General features: G+C 44.3%; 1 protein-coding gene across 1 annotated transcript in view; it reads right to left on the bottom strand.

The window, feature by feature from the left end:
* Positions 1-12716, bottom strand: part of PRDM5 (PR/SET domain 5) — a 522790-nt gene that overhangs the window by 220330 nt on the left and 289744 nt on the right. Inside the window, exon 14 of the mRNA XM_077279028.1 lies at positions 10954-11114. Within this exon, the coding sequence (XP_077135143.1) occupies positions 10954-11114 (161 nt within the window). The remainder of the gene's footprint in view (positions 1-10953; positions 11115-12716) is intronic.

Raw genomic sequence — 12716 nt, forward strand, 5'->3', positions numbered from 1 at the left:
CGTATTTACGTGCCACGTATTTACGTGCCACGTATTTACGTGCCACGTATTTACGTGCCACGTATTTACGTGCCACGTATTTTTCAGTGCCTGAAATACGTGGCACTGAAATACGTGGCACTGAAATACGTGGCACTGAAATACGTGGCACTGAAATACGTGGCACTGAAATATCGTGGCACTTAAATACGTGGCACTTAAATACGTGGCACTTACATACGTGGCACTTACATACGTGGCACTTATATACGTGGCACTTATGACTGTCAGAAAATGTTCAGTAAACGGTTAGGGGTGAGGTTAGGGGTAGGGTTTCAGGTAGAATTGGGGAGTTTCCACTGTTCAGGCACATCAGGGGCTCTCCAAACGCGACATGGCGTCCAATCTCAATTCCAGCCAATTCTGCGTTGAAAAAGTAAAACAGTGCTCCTTCCCTTCCGAGCTCTCCCGTGCGTCCAAAAAGGGGTTTACCCCAACATATGGGGTATCAGCGTACTAGGGACAAATTGAACAACAACTTCTGGGGTCCAAGTTCTCTTGTTATCCTTGGGAAAATAAAAATTTGGGGGGCTAAAAATCATTTTTGTGGGAAAAAAAATATGTTTTATTTTCACGGCTCTGCGTTGTAAACTGTAGTGAAACACTTGGGGGTTCAAAGTTCTCACAACACATCTAGATAAGTTCCTTGGGAGGTCTAGTTTCCAATATGGGGTCACTTGTGGGGGGTTTGTACTATTTGGGTACATCAGGGGCTCTGCAAATGCAACGTGACGCCTGCAGACCAATCCATTTAAGTCTGCATTCCAAATGGCGCTCCTTCCCTTCCGAGCTCTGTCATGCGCCCAAACAGTGGTTCCCCCCCACATAGGGGGTATCAGCGTACTCAGGACAAATTGGACAACAACTTTTAGGGTCCAATTTATCCTGATACCCTTGTGAAAATACAAAACTGGGGGCTAAAAAATCATTTTTGTGAAAAAAAAAATAATTTTTATTTTCACGGCTCTGCGTTATAAACTGTAATGAAACACTTGGGGGTTCAAAGTTCTCACAACACATCTAGATAAGTTCCTTGGGGGGTCTAGTTTCCAATATGGGGTCACTTGTGGGGGGTTTGTACTGTTTGGGTACATCAGGGGCTCTGCAAATGCAACGTGACGCCTGCAGACCAATCCATTTAAGTCTGCATTCCAAATGGCGCTCCTTCCCTTCTGAGCTCTGTCATGCGCCCAAACAGTGGTTCCCCCCCACATAGGGGGTATCAGCGTACTCAGGACAAATTGGACAACAACTTTTAGGGTCCAATTTATCCTGATACCCTTGTGAAAATACAAAACTGGGGGCTAAATTTCATTTTTGTGAAAAAAAAAAAAAAATTATTTTCACGGCTCTGCGTTATAAACTGTAGTGAAACACTTGGGGGTTCAAAGCTCTCAAAACACATCTAGATAAGTTCCTTAGGGGGTCTACTTTCCAAAATGGTGTCACTTGTGGGGGGGTTTAATGTTTAGGCACATCAGGGGCTCTCCAAACGCAACATGGCATCCCATCTTAATTCCAGTCAATTTTGCATTGAAAAGTAAAATAGCGCTTCTTCCCTTCTGAGCTCTGCTATGCGCCCAAACAATGGTTTACACCCACATATGGGGTATCGTCGTACTCAGGACAAATTGCACAACAACTTTTGTGGTCTAATTTCTTCTCTTACCCTTGGGGAAATAAAAAAATGGGGGTGAAAAGATCATTTTTGTGAAAAAATATGATTTTTTATTTTTACGGCTCTGCATTATAAACTTCTGTGAAGCACTTGTTGGGTCAAAGTGCTCACCACACATCTAGATAAGTTCCTCAGGGGGTCTACTTTCCAAAATGGTGTCACTTGTTAGGGGTTTCAATGTTTAGGCACATCAAGGGCTCTCTAAATGCAACATGGCGTCCCATCTCAATTCCAGTCAATTTTGCATTGAAAAGTCAAATGGCGCTCCTTCCCTTCCGAGCTCTGCCCTGCGCCCAAACAATGGTTTACACCCACATATGGGGTATCAGCGTACTCAGGACAAATTGCACAACAATTTTTGGGGTCTAATTTCTTCTCTCACCCTTGGGAAAATAAAAAATTGGGGGTGAAAAGATCATTTTTATGAAAAAATATGATTTTTTATTTTTACGGCTCTGCATTATAAACTTCTGTAAAGCACTTGTTGGGTCAAAGTGCTCACCACACATCTAGATAAGTTCCTTAGGGGGTCTACTTTCCAAAATGGTGTCACTTGTTAGGGGTTTCAATGTTTAGGCACATCAGGGGCTCTCCAAATGCAACATGGCGTCCCATCTCAATTCCAGTCAATTTTGCATTGAAAAGTCAAATGGCGCTCCTTTGCTTCCAAGCTCTGCCATGCGCCCAAACTGTGGTTTACCCCCACATATGGGGTATCAGCGTACTCAGGACAAATTGTACAACAACTTTTGGGGTCTATTTTCTCCTGTTACCCTTGGTAAAATAAAACAAATTGGAGCTGAAATAAATTTTGTGTGAAAAAAAGTTAAATGTTAATTTTTATTTAAACATTCCAAAAATTCCTGTGAAACACCTGAAGGGTTAATAAACTTCTTGAAAGTGGTTTTGAGTACCTTGAGGGGTGCAGTTTTTAGAATGGTGTCACACTTGGGTATTTTCTATCATATAGACCCGTCAAAATGACTTCAAATGAGATGTGGTCCCTAAAAAAAAATGGTGTTGTAAAAATGAGAAATTGCTGGTCAACTTTTAACCCTTATAACTCCGTCACAAAAAAAAATTTTGGTTCCAAAATTGTGCTGATGTAAAGTAGACATGTGGGAAATGTTATTTATTAAGTATTTTGTGTGACATATGTCTGTGATTTAAGGGCATAAAAATTCAAAGTTGGAAAATTGCGAAATTTTCAAAATTTTCGCCAAATATTCGTTTTTTTCACAAATAAACGCAAGTTATATCGAAGAAATTTTACCACTAACATGAAGTACAATATGTCACGAGAAAACAATGTCAGAATCGCCAAGATCCGTTGAAGCGTTCCAGAGTTATAACCTCATAAAGGGACAGTGGTCAGAATTGTAAAAATTGGCCCGGTCATTAACGTGCAAACCACCCTCGGGGCTTAAGGGGTTAATAGCCCTTTCACAAGACGTACATGAGGGCCTCCTGAAAAAATGTTGCAATGAATGCAAGGCCTGGCCTGCACCAAGTTACATGCAGTCCAATAACTGTCTCAGCAAGTGTACTTGAGGGCCTAATGACAAAACTGCTCCCATTAGAAAAAAGTGTGTCTCCCATACTGTTTGCTTATGCACTGAATGCAAGGCCTGCCCTGCATCAATGTTACATACACCACAGTAACTGTTTCAGCAGACGTACTTGAGGGCCTCATGACAAAATTGTTGCCATTGGAAGAAATTGTGTATCCCATACTGTTTGCTTATGCATTTAATGTAAGGCCTTGCCTGCATCAATGTTACATGCACCCCAGTAACCCTTTCAGCAGACGTACTTGAGGGCATCATGACAAAATTGTTCTCATTAGAATATAGTGTGTCTCCCATACGGTTTGCTTATGCATTGAATGCAAGGCCTGGCCTGCACCAATGTTACATGCACTCCCATAACTGTTTCAGCAGACATACTTGAGGGCCTCAGGACAAAATTTTTCCCATTAGAAAAAAGTGTGTCTCCCATACTGTTTGCTTATGCATTTAAGGCAAGACCTGCCATGCACCAATGTTACATGCACTCCAATAACCCTTTGAAACCACGTACTGGATGGCCACATGAAAAAAAAGTTTCCATTTTTTTTAATGATTACCATAAATTTTGTCCATGAAGTGAATTCAAGGCCTGGTCGTAATTTGCACGTACCACAATACCCCGTGGAAGAAACGTGGAGGAGGTTCTCAAAACAATTTTCACAATACAAAGGAGCGCTTCTCCTATACTTGGAATGCCCATACACTAACTACATGGGCTGACAAACATTTCCCCATGGGGGGGGTAAATTTAAAAAAAAAATCTTGTTTGCGGCCATCATACACTCTTGTAAAAAACTAGAGTGGCTGTAGCATCATGGGATACGTTCATGCTCGTGTTCTAGTGGTGGTGTCTGAAAAGACGTGGAGGATGTCCTCCTATGAATGTTTTCCCAATTTAAAGAAGCGGGTCTCCTATACTTGTAATGCCCATACACTAAGTGTAAGGGCTGACAAACATTTCCCCCTGGGGGTCTTCTTATTTTTTTTTAAATTCTTTATGGGCATCATAAACACCCTTGCCAAAAATTAGAGCGACTGTTGCATCACAGAATACGTTCAGCCTAATGTTCTAATGGTGTCTGAAGAAATGTGGAGGATGTCCTCCTATGAATGTTTTCCCAATTTAAAGGAGCAGGTCTCCTATACTTGAAATGCCCATACACTAAGTGCATGGGCTGACAAACATTTCCTCATGGGGGTACATTTAAAAAAAAATAAATTACGGGCCTCATAGACACCCTTGAAAAAAAATAGACTGGCTGTAGCATCACAGAACATGTTCACCATGGCGTTCAAGTGGTGGTGGATGATGAGGATGAGAAGGAGGAAGAGGACATGAAAAACCCATGTGTGGGTGTGAAAAGGTGCATGGGAATATACCTCCCAAAAAGACACTGTATTGGAGGTTATGATTCACTTTCATTTGGTGGTGTAGAGAAGTCTTGCCCAATCCATCCCTCGTTCATTTTTATAAGAGTCGGCCTGTTCACATTTTCATTTGACAGGTGAATGCGCTTATCTGTTGTAATTCCACCAGAGGCACTAAAAACCCGCTCTGACAAAACGCTAACGGCAGGGCAGGCGAGGACCTCCAAAGTGTAGAGAGCCAGTTCATGCCACGTGTCCAGCTTGGATACCAATAATTAAAAGGTACAAAGGAATCACGAAGGACTTTGGTAAGATCAGCAAGGTACTCCCTCACCATCGTCACATACATTCCATTCCTTGTGACACTACCCCACGCATTCCGGCCAGGGCGATGGGAGGGTTTGAGAAAACTGTCCCAGAACTTTTTCAGTGTAGCTCTGCCACTGCTGGATTGGAGTTGTGTCTGTCTCACCTGTACTCCTTGGTTATCCAACACACTGTGACATCTGCCACCAGCGTTTTCAGAAGGGAATTTTTTTAATAATTCCACAACAATGGCGCTCTGGTACTACATCATTTTAGTACACCTGTCTATCTCTGGAACAAGAGATTGAAAATTCTGCTTGTAGCGTGGGTCTAAAAGTGTTACTACCCTGTAATGAGTTTCATCCAAAATTTTTACAATGCGAGGGTCATGGGAAAGGCAGCGCAACATAAAGTCAGCCATGCATACCAGACTGGTAACAGGAAAGCCTTCCGTGTCCTCAACAACAGGATAAGTGACCTCGTCCCTGTACTCAGGCCAACCATGCTGAACAGACAGTATGACCCGTTTTGCTTGTAGTACCATCTATACCTCATGAAAGTAGCTCCTGTTCTTCTTCCTCCTCCTCTTCCTCATTGTCAACCAATACACATTGGGATGACATGAGGCTGGGCTGTGTGTAATCACCCTGCATGGTTTCTTGCTCCATGTCCTCGTGCTCCACCTGCAATGCATTCTCTTTAATTGTGAGCAGAGAGCTTTCCAGAATGCAGAGAAGTGGGATGGTGATGCTAATTATGGCATCATCGCCGCTTACCATCTTGGTGGACTCCTCAAAGTTTTGGAGGATGGTACAGATGTCTGACATCCATGTCCACTCCTGAGGTCTTATGTGTGGAATCTGAACTGAATATCGATGGCCTTGTTGATGCTGATAGTCAACAACTGTACTTTTCTGCTAAAAAATCCTTTTCAGCATATGCAGTGTAGAATTCCAATGCTTGGGGACATCACACACCTGTCAGTGAGCCGGAAACTGCAAACGCTGATGAAGCACAGCAAGGGCAGCTGAAGCTGTAGCTGACTTTCTAAAATGGTCACACAGTTGGTGTACTTCTGCATAGTGTGGTTTGTCCCCTAAGCAGATTAGCTTCAGAACTGCCTGTTGGTGCTTGGCTGAGGCAGTGCTGCAGTGCTTCCAGCTTGTGACCGATGTGCTACTTTCAGAGATGGAGGCTGAAGCTGAGGTGAAAGAGGAGGTGCAGGATCTGTAGACTGTGGGGGCAACCTTGATTGATGTAGGGCCCACAATCCTCAGGGTTGGGAGGACGTGCACCATCCCAAGGTCCGACTGGGTCCCGGCTTCCACTATGTTAACCCAGTGTGCCGTCAGCGAGATGTACCGTCCCTGCTCACAAGCACTTGTCCATGTGTCCATGGTTAGGTGGACTTTCCCAGTAACAGCATTGTTGACGGCACGGCTAATGTTGTGGGACACGTCCTTGGGTAGTGCCAGGATGGCCCACCGGGAGAAATAGTGGTGGCTGGGGACTGAGTACCTTGGGATGGCCGCCGCCATCAGGTTGTGGAAAGCTTTCATCTCCACAAGCCTAAAAGGCAACATTTCGAGTGCAAGCAGATGAGAAATTTCTGAATTTAGTACTGTGGCCTAAGGGGCGTTGGAGGCGTACTTCCATGCAAGCGGACCAATAACTGTAGTATGTACAACTGAAGGCTGCCCTGGGACAATTACGTGGACGTGCTCAATGATGGTGCTATTTGAGTCTGGGTAATGGCAGGCGCAGGGCAGGAGGCATCTTCAGATGCACCGTGGACAAAGTTGGGTGCTTTGCTGCCATGTGCCTGATCATGCTGATGGTGGTCAGGATGGTAGTTTTGCTGCAGGCATGGCAGGTGTTGCAAATGGCCTGTTTGGGATTATCGGCATAGTCTTTAAAAAACAACCAGACTCGTGAAGACCTTACAGTTTGACTGGCAACTTCCATCATGTTGGTGTTGCGTGGAATGGTTGCCTGCCTTCTTTCTGCAGACACCATATTGCGTCTTCCTGCCTGTTGGGGTGCTATGCCTTCATTCCCATGTGTGCTGTTGTCCTCGCTCTACATGTCCTCCTGCCTTGGTTGGGTCAGTTACTTTATCATCCACCACTCCTTCTTCCACTTCCACACCCTGGTCCTTCTCCTGATTTTCTGGCAATTGTGTCTCATCATTGTCCACCTCTTGTGACACGTTAACACCATTGCCTTCATGTGACCATGGCTGCTCAAATGTTTTGCCATCACTACATGGAATCTCATCTTGCCTCGCTTCAAGTGGACCGGGAGAGAGGCCAAATCGATAAATGGAAAAGTGAACAAATCTTCGGAGTGTCCAAGTGATGGATCAGTTGTCTCAGGGCACTCAGCATGGTGGGAGGAAAGAGGATCAGGATGAGGAATATGCGGTCCAGAGTCAAGGCTACTTAGACTTGACCATGTGGAAGACAGCATGCTGGTGGTGGTGGCAAAGTTCCTGAAAGCATTATCCGCCATCCAACTAACTACCTTTTCATGCTGCTCTGGTGTCAAGAATGCTGTTCTGCCGTACCCTATGAATTCTGACAGGAATCTGTTGCGAGAATATGTGGGTGTTTGTGGCGCATTTCAGCTTGCCCACGGCCTTGATCTCTGCATGCACCATCACCATCAAGTCCACTTCCCCGTCTCTTGCCATGCGCCTTGCCCATTTTAACAAAAAGGTGAATGCAAGTCTCAACTCTAATCTATTGACACAATTTGTACTGTAGGCAACAGATAGATGAGGCGTGTCACAGAGATACCAGACTGTTCATTATGTGGCCGGTATTTTTTATTTTTTACACCAAATAGTGTTTTGAGCTAGGGTAGCAGACAGCCAAAAAAGTGGAATGTAGGCCTGAAAAGCAACTATTTGTAGAGCACAGATAGACCAGGAGTCTGATGGAGATATCACACTCTTCAAAATGTGGGCTGGAGTTTTTTAATTTTTTCACCCCAAAATAGTGTATAGACCTAGGGTAGCAGACAGCCCAAAAAGTGGAATGTAGGCCTGAAAAACAACTATTTGAAGAGCACAGATAGACCAGAATCTGACGGAGATAATAGACTGTTCAATACGTGGCCTGTATTTTTTTATTTTTTACCCCAAAATAGTATAGGCCTAGGGTAGCAGACATCCCAAAAAGTGGAATATAGGCCTGAAAAGCAACTATTTGGAGAGCACAGATAGACCAGAAGTGTGACGGAGATATCACACTCTTCATATGTGGCCTGGAGTTTTTTTTATTTTTTTACCCCAAAATAGGGTAGCGGACAGCCAAAAAAGTGGAATGTAGGCCTGAAAAGCAACAATTGGTAGAGCACAGATAGATTTGGTGTCTGATGGATATAGAACACTGTTAAATATGTGGCCTGGATTTTTGGGGGCCCACAAAAATTGTGTCAATAAGTAGGCTATGACACTAAAAAAAAAAATGTTCGAGTACTAAAATTGTAAAATATTTAGCGCAATGATATGCGATGCGTGTGGCGTACAAAACTCAGTGATAAATATAAGAACTGTAGATAAATATTTTTTGGCCAGCAAAATGTTTTACGACACTCCAAAAAATACTACAGTACAAAAAGAAAGGCCTGATGACTGGGACAAAAAAAAGCAGATTTAAATTGCTAGATTTTCACACTGTTGTACAAAAATGACCTGGCTGTGGTCTTCAGTGTGACCAAGCAAATAAATGTAGAAAAAAATGGGGATCTGAATTGCTTTGTAATCAAATTAGCAGGATTCAGGTGGCCAAAAATTTTTTTCCTAGCCACAGATACCTGCAGCTAGGTATTTATAAAATAGGTAGCAGCAGACAGTAATGGACCCTCTTGATGTATGCAGTGAGATCTGTATACTCACATACAGTGCCTGCATGCCTTGCACTGACGTGGATATGCGCACATAGACTCAACTGCCTACCTAGCACTGCAATCAATTTACCCCCTAATTAACCCCTAAAAAGAACTGTTGGTTTATCTAGATTTGTGGATTCTGTGATGGTAGACCCACACTAACTAATAAAAGAATTAATCTAACCCTGTCTCAGCATCAGCTCTCCCTACACTAGCTGAGTCCGGAGCTGAATGCGCCGAGCAGGGCAGCGTCAGGTCTCTTATAGACCTGATGATGCTGTGTGGCCAGCCAATCACTGTAATACCACAACAAAGATGGCTGCGGTATTACAGTGCATGACAGCCAATCCCTGCATTGTCTTTGGCGCTCTAAAGCGCACCAAGATTGCAGGGAGGAGACCCGAGCTCTTGCCGAATAATCCCGGAAATGCTCAGAGGTCGCCGGGTACACCGAGTAAAGTGATACTCAGTTGAGTAACGAGTAGTGGCGAGCACGTTCTCTCATCACTAGTTGCTACACACAATATCTTTTGAAGATGGTTGCTGCTAAGAGGAAACAACCTACTATTTATTAAATATGGTGGTTGACCTACTTTTTATCCCTGCAGGCAATTCCAAAGTTCTCATTTATTTTCTCTTGCAATTGTATACATGTTTACAATTTTGTATGTTGATTAAGATGAAACATTTATGGACAATTATATTAAAATATGTTTTCTCGAACAATGCCATTGATACATGACTCAATTCTCCCATGATCATGGGAACTACCTTACTCCCTTGGAAACAAATCATTCCTAGTTTGGACCTCTAGATCCCATGAAGTTGCTCGGGAGGAACTTAATTTGTAAACATGAATGATAATTGCAAAAAGAATAGGAAAGCCTTATAAAAAGATTAGAAATTTAGATAAAACAGATTTAGAATAAAACATCGTATGAAAATTTGTTTTTTATAAAATTTGCCCCAAAGTGTCATATTTAGTGTTGGGCATTCCGATACCGCAAGTATGGGGTATCGGCCGATACTTGCGGGTATCGGAATTCCGATACCGAGATCCGATACTTTTGTGATATCGGGAATCAGTATCGGGATTAATATCAATGTGTAAACTAAAGAATTAAAATAAAAAATATTGCTATACTCACCTCTCCGACGCAGCCTGCACCTTACCGAGGGAACCGGGAGCCTTCTTTGCTTAAAATGCGCGCGTTTACTGCCTTCCGTGACATCACGGCTTCTGATTGGTCGCGTGCCGCCCATGTGACGGCGACGCGACCAATCACAACAAGCCGTGATGTAATTTCAGGTCCTGAATGCCTAATTCTAGGCATTCAGAATTTGAAAATTACGTCACGGCTTGTGATTGGTCGCGTGCTGCCCATGTGACCGCGACGCGACCAATCACAAGCCGTGACGTAATTTTCAAATCCTGAATGCCTAGAATTAGGCATTCAGGACCTGAAATTACGTCACGGCTTGTTGTGATTGGTCGCGTCGCCGTCACATGGGCGGCACGCGACCAATCACAAGCCGTGACGTAATTTTCAAATCCTGAATGCCTAGAATTAGGCATTCAGCACCTGAAATTACGTCACGGCTTGTTGTGATTGGTCGCGTCGCCATCACATGGGTGGCACACGACCAATCACAAGCCGTGACGTCACGGAAGGCAGTAAACGCGTGCATTTTAAGCAAAGAAGGCTCCCGGTTCCCTCGGTAAGGTCCAGGCTGCGTCGGAGAGGTGAGTATAGCAATATTTTTTATTTTAATTCTTTATTTTACACAGTAATATGGATCCCAGGGCCTGAAGGAGAGTTTCCTCTCCTTCAGACCCTGGGAACCATCAGGGATACCGTCCGATACTTGAGTCCCATTGACTTGTATTGGTATCGGGTATCGGTATCGGATTAGATCCGATACTTTGCCGGTATCGGCCGATACTTTCCGATACCGATACTTTCAAGTATCGGACGGTATCGCTCAACACTAGTCATATTACTAAACTGTGAATGATTTAATAGCAGATAGTTATACTTACTTATACATCACACGTATTCATATCAATTGTTGTGAAAGCAAGAGATTTTAAAGACTTACTTTTTTGTGGCTCTTCAGTACTGACGGAGTCACAAAAGCTTTGTCACAGAGATCACACTTGTACTTCTTATGGCCATCATGTACAACTTGTATATGGACATTTAGTGTGTCTTTTCTTTTAAATGTAGCATCACAGTGATCACACTTAAAAGTACGTTCACCTTGGAAAAAGAAACAATAAGAATTAACTCCATGTTTAACACCATAGCACTGTGAAAAAACAGGGACATTTCCAGGATCTTGTTCAGCATAAGGTTTAGTTCTTGCTAATACTAAATGGCAATATAAAATAGGCATCAGATAATAATAAACAATACCGAAAGTCTGTGCACCACCCTATCCCATTGTTAGTATATGTAACGAGGTGGCGGAGGACCCCATTGCTCTCCCTCTCTCCTACATGGTGGTCCTGTGCACTTGGTGTGGTAACTGGATGGTGTACCCGTTTAGTAGCAATGTCTGTATTTTTATTGCCTTTTGTATCTGTGTTAACATGTAATATTCCTGTATTACAACATTGTAAGTGCTGTGTTTGCCATTATAATGTTCCTATATGTATGTTATCTTAGGTAAAGGAATTGGTTAACTTTGTGGGCTGGGCTTCCAGCCTCAAGAGAGCAGGGAGCTCCTGCTTCCTGTGAGTATCCCGGGCACATTTGCCCTGGGCAGTTGTGCAGCAAAAGTCGGGGCATTGCCAGACCCCAGGAGGGGATAGAATCTGTTGCCCCGGGACCTAAAGACATCAACAAGGGCATTGTCAACCTCCAGGAGGGGAATAGGATCTGTTGACCTGAAGTAAGGACTGGAATATGGGCCCCAGGAATATGCAAGGGCCCCACCAAAAGGACTTTAAGCATCCAGATTCCAGCGTGGGGGACTGCCGCCTCTTTTGGCCACCATGGCTGTTGTGGGTATGGCCATGGATGAAGCTAGGGAGAGAGCAGGAAGCCAGTGTTTGTACTTCATTTAAAGGGGTTGTCCACTATTTTCAATTACCCCCCAATGTATCCTCCCGGGGCCCTCAATGAATTTTGTAAATATCTTCTGTTGCCGATACTGCCTGTGAGAGGTGATATGCCAGCGGCTGAGTCTGGGTCACGTGACCCCCAGGCTGCAGCCGCTGCTAATATCCACCTACGCCATTTCAATTTCCTGACTCTGGAAATTGACATGACATCATCAGCAGACATGACCCAGCCTCCTCAAACAGTGGTCACTCATCAAGAGTGACTGTGCTGTGGGTGGTGCTGGGGTCTGCGGGCTGTGCATCGCTGTCCAGAACTGTGCGGCATTATCTGGGGGTCTGCGATGCTTTGTGAGTCTGCCGGGGCATCTGCTGGGCTGTCTGGGGCTCTGCGGTGCTGTCCAGAGGTCTGCAGGGCTGTGCGGGTTTGCCGGGGAATCTGCGGGGCTGTCTGGGGGGTCTGCTGGGCTGTGCAGGTCTGTTGAGTCATCTGCGGGGCTGTTCTTGGGGTCTACGGGCTATCCGGAGCTGTGTGGGGCTGTATGGTGGTCTGCAGGGCTGTCCGGGGGTCTTTGGGCTGTCCAGGGGTCTGCGGCGCTGTGTGTGGGGATCTTTGGGAAGTTGTGTGTGTGTGTTTGCAGGCATCGTCCGATGGGACTACAAGTCCCATCCGGCTAAGCTTACTACAGTGACAGTGATTGACACATTAGCCAATGATGGGACAGTAGTAGTCACATCATCCGGCTAATGTGTTGAATGTAAAAAAAAACAAAAACACATACACACATATACAGTACTG

The sequence above is a fragment of the Ranitomeya variabilis genome, chromosome 1 (assembly GCF_051348905.1).
Source record: "Ranitomeya variabilis isolate aRanVar5 chromosome 1, aRanVar5.hap1, whole genome shotgun sequence".
Lineage (NCBI taxonomy): Eukaryota > Metazoa > Chordata > Amphibia > Anura > Dendrobatidae > Ranitomeya > Ranitomeya variabilis.